General features: G+C 47.1%; 1 protein-coding gene across 1 annotated transcript in view; it reads left to right on the forward strand.

The window, feature by feature from the left end:
* The first annotated feature begins 848 nt into the window (after positions 1 to 848).
* Positions 849 to 24,999, forward strand: part of LOC116359710 (WD repeat-containing and planar cell polarity effector protein fritz homolog) — a 76,099-nt gene continuing 51,948 nt past the window's right edge. Inside the window, exons 1-5 of the mRNA XM_031813049.1 lie at positions 849 to 1,285; positions 1,837 to 2,019; positions 14,898 to 15,086; positions 15,459 to 15,582; positions 20,073 to 20,135. Of these exons, the coding sequence (XP_031668909.1) occupies positions 874 to 1,285; positions 1,837 to 2,019; positions 14,898 to 15,086; positions 15,459 to 15,582; positions 20,073 to 20,135 (971 nt within the window). The 5' untranslated portion in view covers positions 849 to 873. The remainder of the gene's footprint in view (positions 1,286 to 1,836; positions 2,020 to 14,897; positions 15,087 to 15,458; positions 15,583 to 20,072; positions 20,136 to 24,999) is intronic.

Raw genomic sequence — 24,999 nt, forward strand, 5'->3', positions numbered from 1 at the left:
GAAGCTGTATCAAGCTTGGCAGAATTATGTTAGAATTAGAGTTAGAAATCCTTATAAGGTAATGTTGTGTATTTTTCTTCTTGGCTTTTGGAAAAAAATATATATAGTTTCAGACTAAGCATTACTCACTCAGTTCCAGGTTGGATGGTGTTTTCAGGTTTCTGTTGTTTTCCAGAGAATTTGCTGTATAGAGAAACAAATCTTGGTAGTTGTGAACCTTCCAGGTGATTCCGTAATTCCGTCCAAAATCAGGTTGTAGGTTTTAAGTTTTGATTTGAAGTAGGGGTTATGTTGTAGAGGGTAGAATCCAGTATGTGTTCCTGACAAAAAATCTAAGTTTATCTAACTCCTAATCTATCTTTTTTAAAGAAAATGCTGAAAAATGCAGGAGCTCATCTGATTGTGACTTCCTCTCTGTCTATCTCTCCGACCCATACATCTGTATGTCTCTCTCGCTGTCTGTCTCTCTCTCGCTGTCTGTATGTCTCTCTTGCTGTCTGTCTCTCTCTCTCGCTGTCTGTCTCTCTCTCTCTCTCCCCTCTCTCTCTCTCTCTCTCTCTATCCTCCTCTGTCTATCCCATCTCTCTCTCTCTCTCTCTTTCTTCCTCTGTCTAACCTGTCTCTCTCTCTTGCTCTCTCTCTCCTCCTCTGTCTATCCCATCTCTCTCTCTCCTCTGTCTATCCCATCTCTCTCTCTCTCTCTCTCTCTCACCTCCTCTGTCTAACCCGTCTCTCTCTCTCTCTCCTCTGTCTAACCTATCTCTCTCTCTCGCTCTCTCTCTCCTCCTCTGTCTATCCCATCTCTCTCTCTCTCTCTCTCTCTCTCCTCCTCTGTCTAACACGTCTCTCTCTCCCCTCCAGGTGCTCAGCTCCATGTGTACTGAGGGTGACCTGTTGGATCTCTGCTTCAGTCCCCTGCAGCCGTATCAGCTTCTGTCCGTGGAGCTGCCTGAAGGACCCCAAGGGTCCCACACCACCGGGACGTCCTGGGCAGATGCCTGTGTGTACGAGTGCGCCCGCGGCCGCCTCCAACGTCTCTCGGCAACCCGTATCCCCGTCTCCTCGCGCCCCGTCTCCTGCTGCCGCCACCCCTCCTCAACCACCCTGCTACTGGGCCTCAGCGACTCCTCTCTGGTCCTCTACGATGAGAGGAGAGGGGTGTCGCTGCTCGCCCCCTGCCCCATCCCGCCCGTCCTGGTGGCCTGGCACCCTGCAGGGGGGGTGGTGGTGGTGGGGGGAGGCCAGGGGGAACTGATGGCTCTGGATCTTGGCTTGGCTCCTCTAGGTATAAACAACTTTTCTTTTTGAACGGCCAACACTCACTTTTCACCCATTTTTAAATATATAATTTTGATCATTTTGTATGTTTTATTGAACTGAGGAGAGACAGTGAGGAAAGATGGGTAGAGAGTGTGTCACAAGGTCATTGGGCCGGATTCCAACCAATGCCGACAGTGTTATACATCTGCGCTGCAGACGAATGGACTGACGTTCACTTGACCACAACGTTCACTTGAATAGAACAACAGAATCTTTGTTTTAACATGTCTTAGTGGACCACATAGTGAGGTCCGTCTCAGCGTGCAGCTTCCTCAGAGTGTGGTGTGTACGACACACACCTGAATGGCCTTTCTGTAATAGTCAGACAGACCCATTATACCTGCAGCTCCATTATCTTACAATATACATTTATTATACATCATAAAATAGTCTCTTTTCTAATAGCACTTTGTTTTCTGTCATTTTGTGTTGTTTAAACATGTTCTGTATGAAATAATAAGGTAAATAAATGTTCATTTGATGGATGAATCATTTGTAATGATTTTGCTCCTCTAGGGTTGACCCTAGTGGGAGAGGAACCATCGCCAGCCACCACCACTCTGAGGCTTGCCCAGCATCTGCGCTGTCCTGGGGGGCATGAGGGGCTGTGGTGGGCTGGGGGGACGGGGCTGGAGGGAGCTGATACACTGATGCTGGCCTTCCATGGAGGACCACTGGCCGCACTGAGGTTCAGACTGGGTGGGTGGAGTGGACAGTACCATGTGTCTCTCTCTCTCGCTGTCTGTCTCTCGCTCTCTCGCTCGCTGTCTGTCTCTCTTGCTGAATGTCTGTGTCTCGCTGTCTGTCTGTCCCTCTCTCTTGCTCGCTCTCTGTCTCTCTCTGTCTCTCTCTCTGTCTCTCTCGGTCTCTGTCTGTCTCAATCGCTGTCTGTCTCTCTCTCGCTGTCTGTATGTCTCTCTCGCTGTCTGTCTCTCTCTCGCTGTCTGTATGTCTCTCTTGCTGTCTGTCTCTCTCTCTCGCTGTCTGTCTGTCTCTCTCTCTTGCTGTCTGTCTCTCTCTCTCGCTGTCTGTCTCTCTCTCGCTGTCTGTCTGTCTCTCTCGCTGTCTGTCTCTCTCTCTCGCTGTCTGCCTGTCTCTCACGCTGTCTGTCTCTCTCTCGCTGTCTGTCTGTCTCTCTCTCTCGCTGTCTGCCTGTCTCTCTCACTGTCTGTCTCTCTCTCTCTCTCTCTCTCTCGCTGTCTGTCTGCTCTCCTGAGGTCCTGAGGAGCAGCTGATTAATAGAATGTAACAGTGTGGGGCTGAAACAAAACCCTGCACTCCCTGTAAACCTCCCTCCCCAGAAGGAGGGTTGGTTGGCCACCCCTGCCGTAACGTCCATACTGTTTAGTTGTATTAAAGGAGAACTCCTGTCCTCTTTCCTGTTCATTGTAGACAGTACAGCAGGAAAACAGAGAGGGAGACTGAATGTAAGAGCAGAGACAGAAGAGGTCTAGACGGGACTCAAACCCCCGTCGCCAGGCGGTAGGGTAGCCTATAACTTGTTAAGGGTTTGTGTAGTGCTGGAACAAATACCTGCATACCTACTATCACTTTAGGAGAGGAGCACATCTCTCACATCAACCCCTGCCCTGATACATCCATACTGTCTCTCTCCCATACACACACACACACACACAGTGTTGGCTACATCAACCCCTGCATCCATACTGTTAGTGTTGGGGGAAGTTAATGTGTGGGTCGGTCGGTTGGCGAGGGCAAGCAGAAGGAGTCATAGCTCGTAGAGGTTATTCAATAATCGCCCCTGGGCCATGGGCCCCCCCACAGGTGCATTCTGGGATGCATTTTTCCGATAAATCGTTTACAGTGGTTGTGTCCCCTGGGGCCCTCAGATTAAGTTTGCCAATCAAAACGTTCCTGCCGAGGAGGAGAGGAGCACGTCTCTTAATTGTTGTGACTTTGGAAGAAAATGCCATGTGACACTGTCATAAGAAAACCATGTGTGTGTGTAGGGGGGTTGTATGTGGGGGGAAATGTGTGAGTGGGTGTGTAGGGGGGTTTGTATGTGGGAGGAAATGTGTGAGTGAGTGAGTGTGTGTGTGTGTGTGTAGGGGGGGGTTGTATGTGGGGGGAAATGTGTGAGTGTGTGTGTGTGTGTGTGTGTGTGTAGGGGGGGTTGTATGTGGGGGGAAATGTGTGAGTGAGTGAGTGAGTGTGTGTGTGTGTGTGTGTGTGGGGGGGGGTTGTATGTGGGGGCAAATGTGTGAGTGAGTGTGTGTGTGTGTGTGTGTGTGTGTGTGTGTGTGTGTGTGTGTGTGTGTGTGTGTGTGTGTGTGTGTGTGTGTGTGTGTGTGTGTGTGTGTGTGTGTGTAGGGGGGTTGTATGTGGGGGGAAATGTGTGAGTGTGTGTGTGTGTAGGGGGGCTGTATGTGGGGGGAAATGTGTGAGTGTGTGTGTGTGTGTGTGTGTGTGTAGGGGGGTTGTATGTGGGGGGAAATATGTGTGTGTGTGTGTGTGTGTGTGTGTGTGTGTGTGTGTGTGTGTGTGTAGGGAAGTGTGTATATTTGAAGGAAAATGTGACACTGACACAAGAAGACGATGCGGCTCAACTGAGGGAGAGGAGGGTGTCTGTGTGTGTGTGGAGAGGCGTGTGTCTGTGTGTGCGCACGTGTGTGTGTGTGTGTGTGTGTGTGTGTGTGTGTGTGTGTGTGTGTGTGTGTGTGTGTGTGTGTGTGTGTGTGTGTGTGTGTGTGTGTGTGTGTGTGTGTGTGCTTGCATGCAGGTTCTGACAATAGCCTCCTCTCCTCTGATCGTCTGCCAAGGTTTTGATGAAGAAAGTAACCGTGCGTCTTTCTGCGATGATAATTCTCGCCAACGTGTGTGTTTCTGTGTGTGTGTTTCTGTGTGTGTGTTTCTGTGTGTGTGTGTGTGTTTCTGTGTGTGTGTGTGTGTTTCTGTGTGTGTGTGTGTGTGTGTGTGTTTCTGTGTGTGTGTGTGTGTGTGTGTGTGTGTGTGTGTTTCTGTGTGTGTGTGTGTGTTTTCTGTGTGTGTGTGTGTTTCTGTGTGTGTGTGTGTGTGTGTGTGTGTGTGTGTGTGTGTGTGGTGTGTGTGTGTGTGTGTGTGTGTGTGTGTGTGTGTGTGTGTGTGTGTGAGTGTGTGTGTTCAGTCTTCTCTTTCTGTCTGTTTGTCTTCCTGCTTGTTTAGCTCTCCTCATTTTCTTTAGTCACTCAATTCATTAGGTCTGCTACATGGGAGAGAGAGGAGGGAGGGAGGGAGGGGTAGGGGGAAGGGGGAGGGAGGGAGGGAGGGGGAGGGTGAAGGGGGAGGGAGGGGGAAGGGGGAGGGAGGGAGGGGTAGGGGGAAGGGGGAAGGGGGAGGGAGGAGAGGGAGGGCTAGAGGAAGGGGGAGGGAGGGAGGGAGACAGGGAGGGAGGGAGGGAGGGAGGGAGGGAGGGAGGGCTAGAGGAAGGGGGAGGGAGGGAGGGTGAGGAGGGAGGGGGCGAGACAGGGAGGGGGCGAGACAGGGAGGGAGACAGGGAGGGAGGGAGGGAGGGAGGGAGGGAGGGAGGGAGGGAGGGAGGGAGGGAGGGAGGGAGGGAGGGAGGGCTAGAGGAAGAGGAAGAGGAAGAGGGAGGGAGGGTGAGGAGGGAGGGGGCGAGACAGGGAGGGAGACAGGGAGACAGGGAGACAGGGAGACAGGGAGACAGGGAGGGAGGGAGGGAGGGAGGGAGGGAGGGAGGGAGGGAGGGAGGGAGGGAGGGAGGGAGGGAGGGAGGGAGGGAGGGAGGGAGGGAGGGAGGGAGGGAGGGAGGGAGGGAGTTTGAAGCGGTGAGAAAGAAAGACAAGAAAGACTTGGCCTGCATCCAGGTTTTTTCATTTTCTTCTCTTCCAGAGGAGGAGGCCCTCCCTCTTGCTTCCCTCTGCCTGCCAGAGTTATCTCATCTGGGCACACGTTCGCTGGGGCGAGGGCTGCTCGGGGAGAGGCTACGGAAGGGCAGCTTGGTGCGTGCCGTGCGCCACACGTCCTCTGAAAGAGTCTAGTTTGTTGTTGTTTTTTGCACAGAGAAATAAAGAGAAGACTAAGAGAGCGAGAAACGCTACTAAACGTGTTTTACAGTGTTGACACAAACTCAACATCCGAAGCGCATCGTTGAAGATGTTGTTTTTGTGTCGTTTTCTACTTGAGCTTCTTTACCTCAAGGTTTGGTGCTGCGTTTAGTGTCTCATTGCTGCTGGTTAAAAGGTTCCTTTCCTTTGTAGTGAATAGAGACACATAGCATAATGTCAGAGTATTTACAGGAGGAATGGACTCATCCCTTACGGAAAAAAGATTGCAGTATAACTGCAGTATTACTGCTTCTAAAATACCACAGTCGACGGCAGTTACTGCACTTGTACAACTGCTGTCTTTTTTTGTAAGGGATATATACAAGATAAGATATAAACAGTCACACAGACAAACTACAGAGGCCTTATACAGCCTCTGGTTTTGGAATTCCACACACTCATTTAATTAAATCATTGGAATTGGATTATAGGTGCCGACCTGTTTGTTTCACTAACAGACTAGTGGTTAGGCTGCCTCTTTCTCCCCCCCCCCCCCCCCCCCCCCCCCCCACAACGCAGCCAAAACCACGCCCCGTTATTCAGAGGGGCGTTCTGCAACACTTTGAGCGCTCTCCAAGTCTCCCAAGTCTCCAAGTCTTCAAGTCTCCAAGTCTCCAAGTCTCCAAGTCTATAAGTCTCCAAGTCCGGAAGTGAATATCACGTAGCGTGAAATTTCAGTCACTGATTAATAACATTTGCCCTTGTATTTCAAGATTGAAAAATATAATAACATAATGTCGTGGACCGAACTAGCCATTAACGTCCCTTAACGCTCAAAGACAGATTCAATGGCTGTAGCATAGCGTATTCGACTGAATGATTAGCTAATAATTATTTGAGAAATTATGAATAATAAGCATATGCTTTTACCTGATAATAGGCTACATAAGGTTTAATAAAACAACTTCAAATACGGAGCTATTACCGTTAAGTAGCCTAGGTTAACTTAGCTGCCCTTGAATTGAGGGAATTCAGCAGAGTTCTCAGAGACATTTTTACAACTCATTGAAACTTGGAAAATAAATACATGGGAAAATGTTACCAAACATGATAATAACAGGTCTGGATTACGGTAGGCAGCTAATTGTTAAATTCATCTTTCCATCCTTACCTTGGAAGGTCACAGTCTCTGTGCTGATCGCCTGTGAGTGAGACAACGCTAGCTAGCCAATGGGAGCGTAGTAGAACACTCCTCTGAATAACGGGGCGTGGTTTTGGCTTAACTGAGTTGGGGAAAAGACACGGTTAGCGAGACTGTTTGGTGTTTCACTAGCAGACTAGGGGTTAGGCTAGCTAGACTGTTTGGTGTTTCACTAGCAGACTAGGTGTTAGGCTAGCTAGACTGATTGGTGTTTCACTAGCAGACTATGTGTTAGGCTAGCTAGACTGTTTGGTGTTTCACTAACAGACTAGGGGTTAGGCTAGCTAGACTGTTTGGCGTTTCTAGCAGGCTAGGGGTTAGGCTAGCTAGACTGTTTGACTAATAGGCTAGGGGTTAGGCCAGCTAGACTGTTTGGCATTTCGCAAGCAGGCTAGGGGTTAGGCTAGCTAGACTGATTGGTGTTTCACTAGCAGGCTAGGGGTTAGGCTAGCTAGACTGATTGGTGTTTCACTAGCAGGCTAGGGTTAGGCTAGCTAGACTGTTGGGTGTTTCACTAACATACTGCCGTTTAGGCTAGCTACACGGTTGGGTGTTTCACAAGCAGGCTAGGGGTTAGGCTAGCTAGACTGTTTGACTAACTGACTAGGTTAGGCTAGCTAGACTGTTTGGCATTTCGCAAGCAGGCTAGGGGTTAGGCTAGCTAGACTGTTTGTCACTAACAGGCTAGGGGTTAGGCTAGCTAGACTGTTTGTCACTAACAGGCTAGGGGTTAGGCTAGCTAGACTGTTTGACTAACTGACTAGGTTAGGCTAGCTAGACTGTTTGGCGTTTCTAGCAGGCTAGCTAGACTGTTTGACTAATAGGCTAAGGGTTAGGCCAGCTAGACTGTTTGGTATTAGGCTAGCTAGACTGTTTGGTGTTTCACAAGCAGGCTAGGGGTTAGTCTAGCTAGTCTGTTTGTCACTAACAGGCTAGGGGTTAGGCTAGCTAGACTGTTTGGTGTTAGGCTAGCTAGACTGTTGGGTGTCTGTATAACTAGCAGGCTAGTGTGTGCATGTGTGGTGAGACTTAGCAAGGCGCAGATGCTGACACACAGAACTCAGACTCACCTCATATATACACACACACACACATGCTCACACACACACACACACACACACACACACACACACACACACACACACACACACACACACACATGCTCACACACACACACACACACACACACACACACACACACACACACACACACACACACACACACACACACACACACACACACACACACACACACAGATCTCAGCTGATCTATTTGACACATTAGCAGAGTCTTTAGGGGATTTGAGGGGTTTGCTAATTGTCAGTCTTTAGGGGATTTGAGAGGTTTGCTAATTGCCAGTTTGTAATTTTAATTGGGACTAACAATCCCTCCCCTCTTCCCCCCGTTCATTAAATTGATTAGACAATAAGGTGGTCGTCACTTTGCCCCCTAATCGTCTGACTACGTGCGCCCCCACCCCACCTCACACACATACAGTACCAGTGTAAAGTTTGGACACTCCGACTCATTTCAGGGTTCTTCTTTCTTTTTGTACTATGTTCTGCATTGTAGATTAGTAGTGAAGAAATCAACACTATGAAATAACGGCATATGGAAACATGTAGTAACCAAAAAAGTTTTAAACAAATCAAAATATATTTGAGATTCTTCAAAGTAGCCATCCTTTACCTTGATGACAGCTTTGCACACTCATTGTATTCTCTCAACTAGCTTCATGAGGTAGTCACCTGGAATCTATTTTAAATTAACAGGTGTGCCTTGTTAATTTGTGGAATTTATTTCCTTAATGCTTTTGAGCCAATCAGCTGTGTTGTGACAAGGTAGGGGGGGGGTAGACAGAAGACAGTCCTATTTGGTAAAATACCAAGTCTTTTTGTCAAGAACAGCTCAAATAAGCAAAGAGAAACAACAGTCCATCATTACTTTAAGACATGAAGGTCAGTCAATTCGGAAAATGTCACAAAAACCAAAGAGCAAGGCCGAGAAACATAGTGGAAGAGAGAGAGAGCAAGGCTGAGGAACATAGTGGAGAGAGGGAGAGAGAGAAAGCAAGGCTGAGGAACATAGTGGAGAGAGAGAGAGAAAGCAAGGCCGAGAAACATATTGATTGATAATGCCTGATGACTGCAGGTAATTGATAATGTCTGATGACTGCAGGTAATTGATCATGCCTGATGACTGCAGGTGATTGATAATGCCTGATGACTGCAGGTGACCGATAATGCCTGATGACTGCAGGTGACCGATAATGCCTGATGACTGCAGGTGACTGATAACGCCTGATGACTGCAGGTAATTGATAATGCCTGATGACTGCAGGTGATTGATAATGCCTGATGACTGCAGGTGACTGATAATGCCTGATGACTGCAGGTAATTGATCATGCCTGATGACTGCAGGTGATTGATAATGCCGGATGACTGCATGTGACTGATAAGGCCTGATGACTGCAGGTAATTGATAATGCCTGATGACTGCAGGTGATTGATAATGCCTGATGACTACAGGTGACTGATAACGCCTGATGACTGAAGGTGTGTGTGTTTGCGGACAGTGAAGGTGTGTGTGCAGGGCGTCTCGTTTTGCGTACAGGAAGGGTAGGTGTCGACTGCTGCAGGTGAAAATTCAGGTAATTGAGGTCATATGGTACACTCCTGACTGTCGTGCAACCAAGAGGGCATCACAGCCACACACACACATACACACACACACACACACACACACACACACACACACACACACACACACACAGTCTTACAGTTGAAGTCAGAAGTTTACATACACTTAGGTTGGAGTCATTAAAACTTGTTTTTCAACCACTCCACAAATTTCTTGTTAACAAACTGTAGTTTTGGCAAGTCGGTTAGGACATCTACTTTGTGCATGACACAAGTAATTTATCCAACAATTGTGTACAGACAGATTATTTCACTTATATTTCACTGTATCACAATTCCAGTGGGTCAGAAGTTTAAACAGCTTGGAAAATTCCAGAAAGTGATGTCATGGCTTTAGAAGCTTCTGATAGGCTAATTGACATACTTAGAGTCAATTGGAGGTGTACTTGTGGATGTATTTCAAGGCCTACCTTCAAACTCAGTGCCTCTTTGCTTGACATCATGGGTAAATCAAAAGAAATCAGCCAAGACCTCAGAAAAAAATTGTAGATCTCCACAGGTCTGGTTCATCCTTGGGAACAATTTCCAAACGCCTGAAGGTACCACGTTCATCTGTACAAACAATAGTACGCAAGTATAAACACCATGGGACCACACAGCTGTCATACCGCTCAGGAAGGAGACGCGTTCTGTCTCCTAGAGATGAACTTACTTTGGTGCGAAAAGTGCAAATCAATCCCAGAACAACAGCAAAGGACCTTGTGAAGATGCTGGAGGAAACGGGTACTAAAGTATCTTTATCCACAGTAAAAAGAGTCGTATATCAACATAACCTGAAAGGCCACTCAGCAAGGAAGAAGCCACTGCTCCAAAACTGCCATAAAAAAGCCAGACTACGATTTGCAACTGCACATGGGGACGAAGATCAGACTTTTTGGAGAAATGTCCTCTGGTCTGATGAAACAAAAATAGAACTCTTTGGCCATAATGACCATCATTATGTTTGTTTGAAAAAGGGGGATGCTTGTAAGCCGAAGAACACCATCCCAACCACGAAGCACGGGGGTGGCAGCATCATGTTGTGGGGTAGCTTTGCTGCAGGAGGGACTTGTGCACTTCACAAAATAGATGGCATCATGTGGAAGGACAATTATGTGGATATATTGAAGCAACATCTCAAGATGTTAAAGCTTGGTCGCAAATGGGTCTTCCAAATTGACATTGACCCCCAAGCATACTTCCAAAGTTGTGGCAAAATGGCTTAAGGACAAGTCAAGGTATTGGAGTGGCCATCACAAAGCCCTGACCTCAATCCTATAGAAAATGTGTGGGCAGAACTGAAAAAGCGAGGCGGCCTACAAACCTGACTCAGTTACACCAGCTCTGTCAGGAGGAATGGGCCAAAATTCACCCAACTTATTGTGGGAAGCTTGTGGAAGGCTATACAAAACGTTTTACCCAAGGTAAACAATTTAAAGGCAACGCTACCAAATACTAATTGAGTGTGTATGTAAACTTCTGACCCACTGGGAATGTGATGAAAGAAATAAGACCTGAAATCAATCATTCTCTCTACTATTAATCTGACATTTGACATTCCTAAAATAAAGTGGTGATCCTAACTGACCTAAGACAGGGAATGTTTACTAAGATTATATGTCAGGATTTGTGAAAAACTGAGTTTAAATGTATTTGGCTGAAGTGTATGTAAACTTCCGACTTCAACTGTATACACAGAGCTCTCTCGACACACTCACACAAGTATCAGAAACCACACACACACACACACACACACAGAGAGAGAGACAAAATACATATTGAAAATACATATTTTAAACGTCTTGTGCCCGCTCCTTAAATCTTACAAGGTTAGGTTTAGAGCAGTGGTCACCGAACGGTCGATATTAAAGACATTTCTGTAGAAAATCCAATGATAAACAAGGTTAGGTTCAGAGCAGTGGTCACCAACCGGTCGATATTAAAGACATTTCTGTAGAAAATCCAATGATAAACAAGGTTAGGTTCAGAGCAGTGGTCACCAACCGGTCGATATTAAAGACATTTCTGTAGAAAAGCCAACGATAAACAAGGTTTAGAGCAGTGGTCACCAACCGGTCGATATTAAAGACATTTCTGTAGAAAAGCCAAGTGGTCACCAACCGGTTGATATTAAAGACATTTCTGTAGAAAAGCCAATGATAAACAAGGTTAGGTTCAGAGCAGTGGTCACCAACCGGTCGATATTTAAAGACATTTCTGTAGAAAATCCAATGATAAACAAGGTTAGGTTCAGAGCAGTGGTCACCAACCGGTCGATATTAAAGACATTTCTGTAGAAAAGCCAACGATAAACAAGGTTTAGAGCAGTGGTCACCAACCGGTCGATATTAAAGACATTTCTGTAGAAAAGCCAAGTGGTCACCAACCGGTTGATATTAAAGACATTTCTGTAGAAAAGCCAACGATAAACAAGGTTAGGTTTAGAGCAGTGGTCACCAACCGGTCGATATTAAAGACATTTCTGTAGAAAAGCCAAGTGGTCACCAACCGGTTGATATTAAAACATTTCTGTAGAAAAGCCAACGATAAACAAGGTTAGGTTTAGAGCAGTGGTCACCAACCGGTCGATATTAAAGACATTTCTGTAGAAAAGCCAACAATAAACAAGGTTAGGTTCAGAGCAGTAGTCACCAACTGGTTGATATTAAAGACATTTCTGTAGAAAAGCCAACGATAAACAAGGTATTCCTATTTTGAACCATTTAATGTTTCTGAAAAGACAAACTTCACCCGGTGGACCTGGAGATCTGTGGCTGAATCAGGACACGCCTACTGTGCTGGCCAATCGGATAGCTCAAATCACCATGCCTACAGCTTCCACAGCCACAGCAAAGTTTGATTGGCTACTAGCCTATATGTGATTTCATACCACTTTTAAAAACCTTGACCAGAGAGAGACAGTCAAAGAATACAGCAAGATGCTGCTGTTTTTATGAGTGAGTTCATGTTTGTTTTTATACAGGACTGTCAACATTGTTTTTATTCAGGACTGTCAATACTGTTTTTATGAGTGAGTTCATGTTTGTTTTTATTCAGGACTGTCAATACTGTTTTTATGAGTGAGTTCATGTTTGTTTTTATTCAGGACTGTCAATACTGTTTTTATGAGTGAGTTCATGTTTGTTTTTATTCAGGACTGTCAACACTGTTATTATTCATGACTGTCAACACTGTTATTATTCAGGACTGTCAACACTGTTATTATTCAACGTTACTACAAAGCATAAAACTTGCTTCTCCCTACTTCCACTCGCGCTGCAATGAATGAGTAACGATGTGTATCTACCCTGCCTTTTTATTATTATTAGCAGCTTGTCTATTTCAATATTGAGGAATATTTCCCTTTCTCTGGTCATAGGAACAACATGAATTTGTGCCTGAGGCAGATGTGGTGTGACTCAAGTTTTGCCATCAGGTGGAAGACAGTGTCCCTTCTCTCTGGTCAGTCTCACCGGAGGAAAGGAAGGAGAGAGCAGGTGGAAGACAGTGTCCCTTCTCTCTGGTCAGTCTCACCGGAGGAAAGGAAGGAGAGAGCAGGTGGAAGACAGTGTCCCCTCTCTCTGGTCAGTCTCACCAGAGGAAAGGAAGGAGAGAGCAGGTGGAAGACAGTGTCTCCTCTCTCTGGTCAGTCTCACCAGAGGAAAGGAAGGATAGAGCAGGTGGAAGACAGTGTCTCCTCTCTCTGGTCAGTCTCACCAGAGGAAAGGAAGGATAGAGCAGGTGGAAGACAGTGTCTCCTCTCTCTGGTCAGTCTCACCAGAGGAAAGGAAGGATAGAGCAGGTGGAAGACAGTGTCTCCTCTCTCTGGTCAGTCTCACCAGAGGAAAGGAAGGAGAGAGCAGGTGGAAGACAGTGTCTCCTCTCTCTGGTCAGTCTCACCAGAGGAAAGGAAGGAGAGAGCAGGTGGAAGACAGTGTCTCCTCTCTCTGGTCAGTCTCACCAGAGGAAAGGAAGGATAGAGCAGGTGGAAGACAGTGTCTCCTCTCTCTGGTCAGTCTCACCAGAGGAAAGGAAGGAGAGAGCAGGTGGAAGACAGTGTCTCCTCTCTCTGGTCAGTCTCACCAGAGGAAAGGAAGGAGAGAGCAGGTGGAAGACAGTGTCTCCTCTCTCTGGTCAGTCTCACCAGAGGAAAGGAAGGAGAGAGCAGGTGGAAGACAGTGTCTCCTCTCTCTGGTCAGTCTCACCAGAGGAAAGGAAGGAGAGAGCAGGTGGAAGACAGTGTCTCCTCTCTCTGGTCAGTCTCACCAGAGGAAAGGAAGGAGAGAGCAGGTGGAAGACAGTGTCTCCTCTCTCTGGTCAGTCTCACCAGAGGAAAGGAAGGAGAGAGCAGGTGGAAGACAGTGTCCCTTCTCTCTGGTCAGTCTCACCGGAGGAAAGGAAGGAGAGAGCAGGTGGAAGACAGTGTCTCCTCTCTCTGGTCAGTCTCACCAGAGGAAAGGAAGGAGAGAGCAGGTGGAAGACAGTGTCCCCTCTCTCTGGTCAGTCTCACCAGAGGAAAGGAAGGAGAGAGCAGGTGGAAGACAGTGTCTCCTCTCTCTGGTCAGTCTCACCAGAGGAAAGGAAGGAGAGAGCAGGTGGAAGACAGTGTCCCTTCTCTCTGGTCAGTCTCACCGGAGGAAAGGAAGGAGAGCAGGTGGAAGACAGTGTCTCCTCTCTCTGGTCAGTCTCACCAGAGGAAAGGAAGGAGAGAGCAGGGACCGTGAGAGGCTGACCCTCTGCTGAGACTAATGCCGCGTTCAAGACAACTGGGAACTCAGAACTCTCAAATCTCCGACTTCAGTGCTTTCAAAACAACTGGGAACTCGAGAAAAAAACTATATTCAACTGGGGAAAGATTCCAACTCTGGCTTCATTCTAGAGCTTGGACTTTCCGACCTGAAGATCACTGACATCATGATTTGACCTCATATTTTTCTGAGTTCCTGGTTGTCTTCAAAGCACCATGACCATCAGATGCATGTACCATCAGTCCAGTAAAATAAAAAAGATAGTTATTTCAATTTGTGGTCAGCTCTGCTTTGCAAGTGCTACACCAGTTTATAAATATCATATGACCTGGGAATAACAGTATTGGCAGGCCAGGCATATAGCCAATATGCTGTGATAACGTAGATCTCAGCTTGCTTTTGGACTGCGAAAGTGTTCTTGACTTAGAAAAGGTTGGTGACCATTGGTTTAGAGCTGTCGTTTAAAACCAAATGTTTTGGACAGAAAGTGATCTTGACTTAGAAAAGGTTGGTGACCATTGGTTTAGAGCTAGTTGTTAAAATCAAATGTTTTGGACAGAAAGTGATCTTGACTTAGAAAAGGTTGGTGACCATTGGTTTAGAGCTAGTTGTTAAAATCAAATGTTTTGGACAGAAAGTGATCTTGACTTAGAAAAGGTTGGTGACCATTGGTTTAGAGCTAGTTGTTAAAATCAAATGTTTTGGACAGAGAGTGATCTTGACTTAGAAAAGGTTGGTGACCATTGGTTTAGAGCTGTCGTTAAAATCAAATGTTTTGGACAGAGAGTGATCTTGACTTAGAAAAGGTTGGTGACCATTGGTTTAGAGCTGTCGTTAAAATCAAATGTTTTGGACAGAAAGTGTGTAGTGTAGCCTGTCCAGTAGTGACGACCAGTGTCCTTTACCTTCTCCCTAACCCATCTCTCCCTCTCTTCCCTCTTCAGGTGCTCTGTCAGGGGGTCAGCTGGGTCCAGGAGAGCTGTTGCAACAGAGGTTACGCTGTGGCCAGGTGGACCAGGCTCTAGGAATTCTGGGAGCCATGGAGTGGAGCACTATGGGAACGGAGTGTTACCGGGCACTGACCTCTGTCACAGACTACCTGCTGAGGCTAGAGCTGGACCAGACCAGAGAGGGTGAGACCGGGGCAATGCATTCATCAATCTGTCACTTAGGCTGCGTTTACACAGTCAGCCCAGTTCTGGTCATCTGCCTAATTATTGGCAAAAGAGATGATCTGATTGGTCAAAATTATCCGAATTGGGCTGCCTGTGTAAATGTAGCTTTAGTCAATCAAGTAATCAGTCCAGCAAACTGTAAATCAATTAATCAATCAATCAGTTGACTAATGAATCAATCAATCAACCAAATATTGTAAACCATCAAATTATTAAATCAATGCATTAATCAATCTATTAATCAACCAACCAGTCGGTCAGTCAGTCAATCAATCAATCAACCAGTCAATCAGTAAACCAATCAAATGTATGTTTATTTCCTGTCTGCAGCCCAGTTGGAGGCAGCTCTGGGTGTGTTCTACGCTCCGCCCCGCCCCCTCTCTGACTCGGTGGTTCTAGAATACAGAGGGCCAATCAGCAAGTACGCCCGACGCTTCTTTCACCACCTACTCAGGTAACCCAGCCCCCTACAGTATAACCCACCCACTCGGGTAACCACACCTCCTATACACTTAACCACACCCACCAAGGTCTGCCAAACGGAGAAAAAAAACAGTCACCTTTCATTTAAATACAAGCCACATTTTTCTGTCATCTTAGATTGACATTTGAGTCATTTAGCAGACGCTCTTATCCAGAGAGACTAACAGTTAATTGGGTTTAAGATACTGTAGCTAGGTGAGACAACCACATGTCAGTCACAGTGTATTCTGAAAGTATTCAGACCCCTGGGCTTTTTCCACATTCTGTTACGGCCTTATTCTAAAATGGATTACATTGGTCCATTTTTCTCATCAATCTTAACAAAATACCCCATAATGACATCACAATACCCCATAATGACATCACAATACCCCATAATGACATCACAATACCCCATAATGACATCAAAATACCCCATAATGACAAAGCAAAAACAGGTTTTTAGAAATGTTATCAAATGTATTAAAAATAACAAACTGAAATATTCCATTTACTTAAGTATGATGGAGACCACTGTGTTCTTAGGGACCTTCAATGCTGCAGAAATGATTTGGTACCCAGATCTGTGCCTCAACATGATCCTGTCTCGGAGCTCTACAGACAATTCCTTCAACCTCATGGCTTGGTTTTTGCTCTGACATGCACTGTCAACTGTGGGACCTTATATAGACAGGAGTGTGCCTTTCCAAATCATGTCCAATCAATTGAATTTACCACAGGTGGACTCTAATCAAGTTGTAGAAACATCTCAAGGATGATCAATGGAAACAGGATGTACCTGAGCTCAATTTTGAATCTCATAGCAAAGGGTCTGAATACTTATGTAAATAAGATATTTCTGTTTATTTATTTTTTATAAATGGGCAAAAAAATCTAAAAACCTGTTTTCGCTTCGTCATTATGGGGTGTTGTGTGTAGATTGATGAGGAAATAGTTTTATGTCATTCATTTTAGAATGAGGCTGTAACGTAACAAAATGTGTAAAAAGTCAAGGGGTCTGAATACTTTCCGAAGGCACAGGAAGCACATTTTTCCTCAATCAAGTAATTATTAGTGCTAGTAGGAAAAAACAAGTGAGTTTAAAAAATAACAATTCTACATTAGTTAATAAAGTAAGTAGCTAACTGAGTCGATCAATTCAGAATAATGATGATGATGATGATGAATGATGATGATAACGATGTGATCTCTTGCTCTCAAACACACACACATACACACGCATACATATATATACACACACACACACACACACACACACACACACACACACACACACACACACACACAAACACACACACACACACAGAAAATTGAAAAGAGGGTCTCTCCCCATTTATAGAGATGAGAGTTGGGAGGCTAAGTATCTACTCAGTACAATACTCCCTAACTTCTCCAGGCCAGAGCCAACATGAAACAAACTAACTCAACCAGAGAGAAGCGATTTCATTGGTGAAGAAGGGATGAATGCAGGTGGGTGATAAGGGAGAGGAGAGAGGAGGGAGGGAGGAGGGGAGAGGGAGGGGAGAGGAGAGAGGAGAACACAGCAAGAACACTGTGGACCACTGTAGTGATGGCAGGTTTTACAGCAAGAACACTGTGGACCACTGTAGTGATGGCAGGTTTTACAGCAAGAACACTGTGGACCACTGTAGTGATGGCAGGTTTTACAGCAAGAACACTGTGGACCACTGTAGTGATGGCAGGTTTTACAGCAAGAACACTGTGGACCACTGTAGTGATGGCAGGTTTTACAGCAAGAACACTGTGGACCACTGTAGGGATGGCAGGTTTTACAGCAAGAACACTGGACCACTGTAGTGATGGCAGGTTTTTACAGCAAGAACACTGTGGATCACTGTAGTGATGGCAGGTTTTACAACAAGAACACTGTGGACCACTGTAGTGATGGCAGGTTTTACAGCAACAACACTGTGGACCACTGTAGTGATGGCAGGTTTTTACAGCAAGAACACTGTGGATCACTGTAGTGATGGCAGGTTTTACAGCAACAACACTGTGGACCACTGTAGTGATGGCAGGTTTTACAGCAAGAACACTGTGGACCACTGTAGTGATGGCAGGTTTTACAGCAAGAACACTGTGGACCACTGTAGTGATGGCAGGTTTTACAGTAAGAACACTGTGGATCACTGTAGTGAGGGTAGGTTTTACAGCAAGGACACCATTTTGTGGGGGTGCTTTGCTGCAGGGGGACTGGTGCACTTCACAAAATAGATGGCATCATGAGGAAGGACAATTATGTGGATATATTAAAGCAACATCTCAAAACATCAGTCAGGAAGTTAAAGCTTGGTCGCAAATGGGTCTTCCAAATGGACAATGACCACAAGCATACTTCCAAAGTTGTGGCAAAATGACAACAAAGTCAAGGTGTTGGAGTGGCCATCACAAAGCCCTGACCTCAATCCTATAGAAAATGACTGGGCAGAACTGAAAAAGCATGTGCAAGCAAGGAGGCCTACAAACCTGACTCAGTTACACCAGCTCTGTCAGGAGGAATGGGCCAAAATTCACCCAACTTATTGTCGGAAGCTTGTGGAAGGCTACCCGAAACGTTTGACCCAAGTTAAACAATTTTATAGGCAATGCTTCCAAATACTAATTGAGTGTAGGTAAACTTCTGACCCATTGGGAATGTGATGAAGAAATAAAATCTGAAATAAATCATTCTCTCTACTATTATTCTGACATTTAACATTCTTAAAATAAAGTGGTGATCCTAACTGACCTAAGACAGGGAATGTTTACTAGGATTATATGTCAGGATTTGTGAAAAACTGAGTTTAAATGTATTTGGCTAAGGTGTATGCAAACTTCAGACTTCAACAGTATATAAACTCAATTCTGGGTTAATTTTGTTGGTGTATACATACACATTACTGGGGCGGCAGGTAGCATAGTGGTTAGAGAGTTGGGCCAGTAACCAGCAGGTAGCCTAGTGGTTAGAGAGTTGGGCCAGTAACCAGCAGGTAGCCTAGTGGTTAGAGAGTTGGGCCAGTAACCAGCAGGTAGCCTAGTGGTTAGAGAGTTGGGCCAGTAACCAGCAGGTAGCCTAGTGGTTAGAGCGTTGGACCAGTAACCAGCAGGTAGCCTAGTGGTTAGAGTGTTGGGCCAGTAACCAGCAGGTAGCCTAGTGGTTAGAGTGTTGGGCCAGTAACCAGCAGGTAGCCTAGTGGTTAGAGTGTTGGGCCAGTAACCAGCAGGTAGCATAGTGGTTAGAGCGTTGGGCCAGTAACCAGCAGGTAGCATAGTGGTCTCACTATAGCCTAGTGGTTAGAGCGTTGGGCCAGTAACCAGCAGGTAGCCTAGTGGTTAGAGCGTTGGGCCAGTAACCAGCACGTAGCCTAGTGGTTAGAGCGTTGGGCCAGTAACCAGCAGGTAGCCTAGTGGTTAGAGTGTTGGGCCAGTAACCAGCAGGTAGCATAGTGGTTAGAGTGTTGGGCCAGTAACCAGCAGGTAGCCTAGTGGTTAGAGCGTTGGGCCAGTAACCAGCAGGTAGCCTAGTGGTTAGAGCGTTGGGCCAGTAACCAGCAGGTAGCCTAGTGGTTAGAGTGTTGGGCCAGTAACCAGCAGGTAGCCTAGTGGTTAGAGCGTTGGGCCAGTAACCAGCAGGTAGCCTAGTGGTTAGAGCATTGGGCCAGTAACCAGCAGGTAGCCTAGTGGTTAGAGCGTTGGGCCAGTAACCAGCAGGTAGCCTAGTGGTTAGAGCGTTGGGCCAGTAACCAGCAGGTAGCCTAGTGGTTAGAGCGTTGGGCCAGTAACCAGCAGGTAGCCTAGTGGTTAGAGCATTGGGCCAGTAACCAGCAGGTAGCCTAGTGGTTAGAGCGTTGGGCCAGTAACCAGCAGGTAGCCTAGTGGTTAGAGCGTTGGGCCAGTAACCAGCAGGTAGCCTAGTGGTTAGAGTGTTGGGGCCAGTAACCAGCAGGTAGCCTAGTGGTTAGAGCGTTGGGCCAGTAACCAGCAGGTAGCCTAGTGGTTAGAGCATTGGGCCAGTAACAAGCAGGTAGCCTAGTGGTTAGAGCGTTGGGCCAGTAACCAGCAGGTAGCCTAGTGGTTAGAGTGTTGGGCCAGTAACCAGCAGGTAGCCTAGTGGTTAGAGTGTTGGGGTGGTAACCAAAAGGTTGCAAAATCGAATCCCCGTGCTGACAAGGTAAAAGTCTGTCGTTCTGCCCCTGAACAAGGCAGTTAACCCACTGTTCCTAGGATTGTAAATAAGAATTTGTTCTTTAACTGACTTGCCTAGTTAAATAAAGGTTGCATTTAAAAAATACAAAAATATATAATTACTGTGTTCATTTTGTTGGTGACATGCCAGAGACAGGAGACGTCTCCACATTCTATTTTACTGTCTGTACAGAACATCTTTAACACTCAACTCAACCTGCAGGTGTAATGCTTTTTAAATGTGTTGAAGTCTTATAATCCAGTTTATGTCTGCAGACACCAGCGCTTTGAGAAGGCCTTCCTGCTGGCGGTTGACATTGGAGCTAGAGACCTGTTATGGTGAGGCAGTCTGTCTTTTCCTCCTCTCCTCTCTCTCTCCTCTCTCTCTCTCCTCTCTCTCTCTCTCCTCTCTCTCTCTCTCCTCTCTCTCCTCTCTCGCTCTCTTCCTCTCTCTCTACCTCTCTCTCTCTCTCTCCACCTTTCTCTCTCTGTCACTCTCTCTTTCTCTCTCTCATTCTTTTGTTCCTCTTCTCGCTCTCTCATCTCTCTCACCCCTCTCTCTCTCTCTCACCTTTCTCTCTCTCTGTCTCTCTCTCTCTCTCTCTCCTTCTTTGTTCCTCTTCTCTCCTCTACTCTTGTCTCCTCCTCTCCTTTTGTCTTCTCTAGTCTTCTCTCTGTCTCTCTGTCATGGTGAGTAACAGGTGGAGGGGCCTTGTGATCTGAACACTTTTCTTCCGTCTCCTCCTCTCACCTCTCTTCTTATCACTCGCTCTTTCTTTCACTCTACTGTGAAACGGTCTTGTATGTCTGATCCCCTTCTTTGTGGGGGCCCCCTTTTGCTTCACCCTCCATGCTTCCATGCCCCCCCCAGCCATTTAATGTTCACTCTTTGCACCTCCTCTCTCACCTCCTCCCCCCTACTCCCATCACACTGATAGCAATAGGTTCCACATTCACTCGCCACTAAGTAGAGCCGCTGAGAAGCCGAATTGAAAAGGTGGAGCCGAAGCTATGGACCTTGAAAGAACACAGAGAGAGAGAGAGAGGAGTGAGGCAAGAGAGAAGGAGATGGAGGAGAGACAGAAGGAGAGAGGAGGGGGTGGAGGGAAAGGACTGCTCCGGAAACAGAGATAAGAGTGGGGAGATGACAGAAAGGAGACCTCCTCTGTCACCCAGGAGACAAGCCAGAGAAAGGAGACCTCCTCTGTCACCTAGGAGACATACAGAGAAAGGAGACCTCCTCTGTCACCTAGGAGACATACCAGAGAAAGGAGACCTCCTCTGTCAACTAGGAGACATACCAGAGAAAGGAGACCTCCTCTGTCACCTAGGAGACATACTAGAAAAAGGAGACCTCCTCTGTCACCTAGGAGACATACAGAGAAAGGAGACCTCCTCTGTCACCTAGGAGACATACCAGAGAAAGGAGACCTCTTCTGTCACCTAGGAGACAAACCAGAGAAAGAAGACCTCCTCTGTCACCTAGGAGACATACCAGAGAAAGGAGACCTCCTCTGTCACCTAGGAGACATACCAGAGAAAGGAGACCTCCTCTGTCACCTAGGAGACATACCAGAGAAAGGAGACCTCCTCTGTCACCTAGGAGACATACCAGAGAAAGGAGACCTCCTCTGTCACCTAGGAGACATACCAGAGAAAGGAGACCTCCTCTGTCACCTAGGAGACATACCAGAGAAAGGAGACTCCTCTGTCACCTAGGAGACATACTAGAGAAAGGAGACCTCCTCTGTCACCTAGGAGACATACCTAGAGAAGGAGACCTTCTCTGGTCCCCTAGGAAGACATACCAGAGAAGGACCCTCTGTCACATAGGAACATACCAGAGAGACCTCCTCTGTCACCTAGGAGACATACTAGAGAAAGGAGACCTCCTCTGTCACCTAGGAAGACATACTAGAGGAAGGAGACCTCCTCTGTCACCCAGGAGACATCACCAGAGAAGGAGACCTCCTCTGTCACCTAGGAGACATACCAGAGAAAGGAGACCTCCTCTGTCACCTAGGAGGACATACCAGAGAAAGGAGACCTCCTCTGTCACCTAGGACACATACCAGAGCAAAGGAGACCTCCTCTGTCACCTAGAAGACATACCAGAGAAAGGAGACCTCCTCTGTCACCTAGGAGACATACTAGAGAAAGGAGACCTCCTCTGTCACCTAGGAGACATACTAGAGAAAGGAGACCTTCTCTGTCACCTAGGAGACATACTAGAGAAAGGAGACCTCCTCTGTCACCCAGGAGACATACCAGAGAAAGGAGACCTCCTCTGTCACCTAGGAGACATACCAGAGAAAGGAGACCTCCTCTGTCACCTAGGAGACATACCAGAGAAAGGAGACCTCCTCTGTCACCTAGGAGACATACCAGAGAAAGGAGACCTCCTCTGTCACCCTAGGAGACATACCAGAGAAAGGAGACCTCCTCTGTCACCTAGGAGACATACCAGAGAAAGGAGACCTCCTCTGTCACCTAGAAGACATACCAGAGAAAGGAGACCTCCTCTGTCACCTAGGAGACATACTAGAGAAAGGAGACCTCCTCTGTCACCTAGGAGACATACTAGAGAAAGGAGACCTTCTCTGTCACCTAGGAGACATACTAGAGAAAGGAGACCTCCTCTGTCACCCAGGAGACATACCAGAGAAAGGAGACCTCCTCTGTCACCTAGGAGACATACCAGAGAAAGGAGACCTCCTCTGTCACCTAGGAGACATACCAGAGAAAGGAGACCTCCTCTGTCACCTAGGAGACATACCAGAGAAAGGAGACCTCCTCTGTCACCCTAGGAGACATACCAGAGAAAGGAGACCTCCTCTGTCACCTAGGAGACATACCAGAGAAAGGAGACCTCCTCTGTCACCTAGGAGACATACCAGAGAAAGGAGACCTCCTCTGTCAACTAGGAGACATACCAGAGAAAGGAGACCTCCTCTGTCACCTAGGAGACATACCAGAGAAAGGAGACCTCCTCTGTCACCTAGGAGACATACCAGAGAAAGGAGACCTCCTCTGTCACCTAGGAGACATACCAGAGAAAGGAGACCTCCTCTGTCACCTAGGAGACATACCAGAGAAAGGAGACCTCCTCTGTCACCTAGGAGACATACCAGAGAAAGGAGACCTCCTCTGTCACCTAGGAGACATACCAGAGAAAGGAGACCTCCTCTGTCACCTAGCAGACATACCAGAGAAAGGAGACCTCCTCTGTCACCTAGGAGACATACCAGAGAAAGGAGACCTCCTCTGTCACCTAGGAGACATACCAGAGAAAGGAGACCTCCTCTGTCACCTAGAGACATACCAGAGAAAGGAGACCTCCTCTGTCACCTAGAAGACATACTAGAGAAAGGAGACCTCCTCTGTCACCTAGGAGACATACCAGAGAAAGGAGACCTCCTCTGTCACCTTAGGAGACATACCAGAGAAAGGAGACCTCCTCTGTCACCTAGGAGACATACCAGAGAAAGGAGACCTCCTCTGTCACCTAGGAGACATACCAGAGAAAGGAGACCTCCTCTGTCACCTAGGAGACATACCAGAGAAAGGAGACCTCCTCTGTCACCTAGGAGACATACCAGAGAAAGGAGACCTCCTCTGTCACCTAGAAGACATACCAGAGAAAGGAGACCTCCTCTGTCACCTAGGAGACATACTAGAGAAAGGAGACCTCCTCTGTCACCTAGGAGACATACTAGAGAAAGGAGACCTTCTCTGTCACCTAGGAGACATACTAGAGAAAGGAGACCTCCTCTGTCACCCAGGAGACATACCAGAGAAAGGAGACCTCCTCTGTCACCTAGGAGACATACCAGAGAAAGGAGACCTCCTCTGTCACCTAGGAGACATACCAGAGAAAGGAGACCTCCTCTGTCACCTAGGAGACATACCAGAGAAAGGAGACCTCCTCTGTCACCTAGGAGACATACCAGAGAAAGAGACCTCCTCTGTCACCTAGAGACATACCAGAGAAAGGAGACCTCCTCTGTCACCTAGGAGACATACCAGAGAAAGGAGACCTCCTCTGTCAACTAGGAGACATACCAGAGAAAGGAGACCTCCTCTGTCACCTAGGAGACATACCAGAGAAAGGAGACCTCCTCTGTCACCTAGGAGACATACCAGAGAAAGGAGACCTCCTCTGTCACCTAGGAGACATACCAGAGAAAGGAGACCTCCTCTGTCACCTAGGAGACATACCAGAGAAAGGAGACCTCCTCTGTCACCTAGGAGACATACCAGAGAAAGGAGACCTCCTCTGTCACCTAGGAGACATACCAGAGAAAGGAGACCTCCTCTGTCACCTAGCAGACATACCAGAGAAAGGAGACCTCCTCTGTCACCTAGGAGACATACCAGAGAAAGGAGACCTCCTCTGTCACCTAGGAGACATACCAGAAAGGAGACCTCCTCTGTCACCTAGGAGACACTAGAGAAAGGAGACCTCCTCTGTCACCTAGGAGACATACTAGAGAAAGGATACCTTCTCTGTCACCTAGGAGACATACCAGAGAAAGGAGACCTCCTCTGTCACCTAGGAGACATACCAGAGAAAGGAGACCTCCTCTGTCACCTAGGAGACATACTAGAGAAAGGAGACCTCCTCTGTCACCTAGGAGACATACTAGAGAAAGGAGACCTCCTCTGTCACCCAGGAGACATACAGAGAAAGGAGATCTCCTCTGTCACCTAGGAGACATACCAGAGAAAGGGAACCTCTGTCACCTAGGAGACATACCAGAGAAAGGAGACCTCCTCTGTCCCTCTGATCAGCCTAAAGGAGACATGTCACCAGGAGAAAAGAAGGAGACCTCCTCTGTCACCTAGAGACATACCAGAGAAAGGAGACCTCCTCTGTCACCTAGGAGACATACTAGAGAAGGAGACCTCCTCTGTCACCTAGGAGACATACTAGAGAAAGGAGACCTCCTCTGTCACCTAGGAGACATACTAGAGAAAGGAGACCTCCTCTGTCACCCAGGAGACATACCAGAGAAGGAGACCTCCTCTGTCACCTAGGAGACATACCAGAGAAGGAGACCTCCTCTGTCACCTAGGAGACATACCAGAGAAAGGAGACCTCCTCTGTCACTAGGAGACATACTAGAGAAAGGAGACCTCCTCTGTCACCTAGGAGACACACCAGAGAAAGGAGACCTCCTCTGTCACCTAGGAGACATACTAG

The sequence above is a fragment of the Oncorhynchus kisutch genome, unplaced genomic scaffold, assembly GCF_002021735.2.
Source record: "Oncorhynchus kisutch isolate 150728-3 unplaced genomic scaffold, Okis_V2 Okis04b-Okis11a_hom, whole genome shotgun sequence".
NCBI classification, from domain to species: Eukaryota; Metazoa; Chordata; class Actinopteri; order Salmoniformes; family Salmonidae; genus Oncorhynchus; species Oncorhynchus kisutch.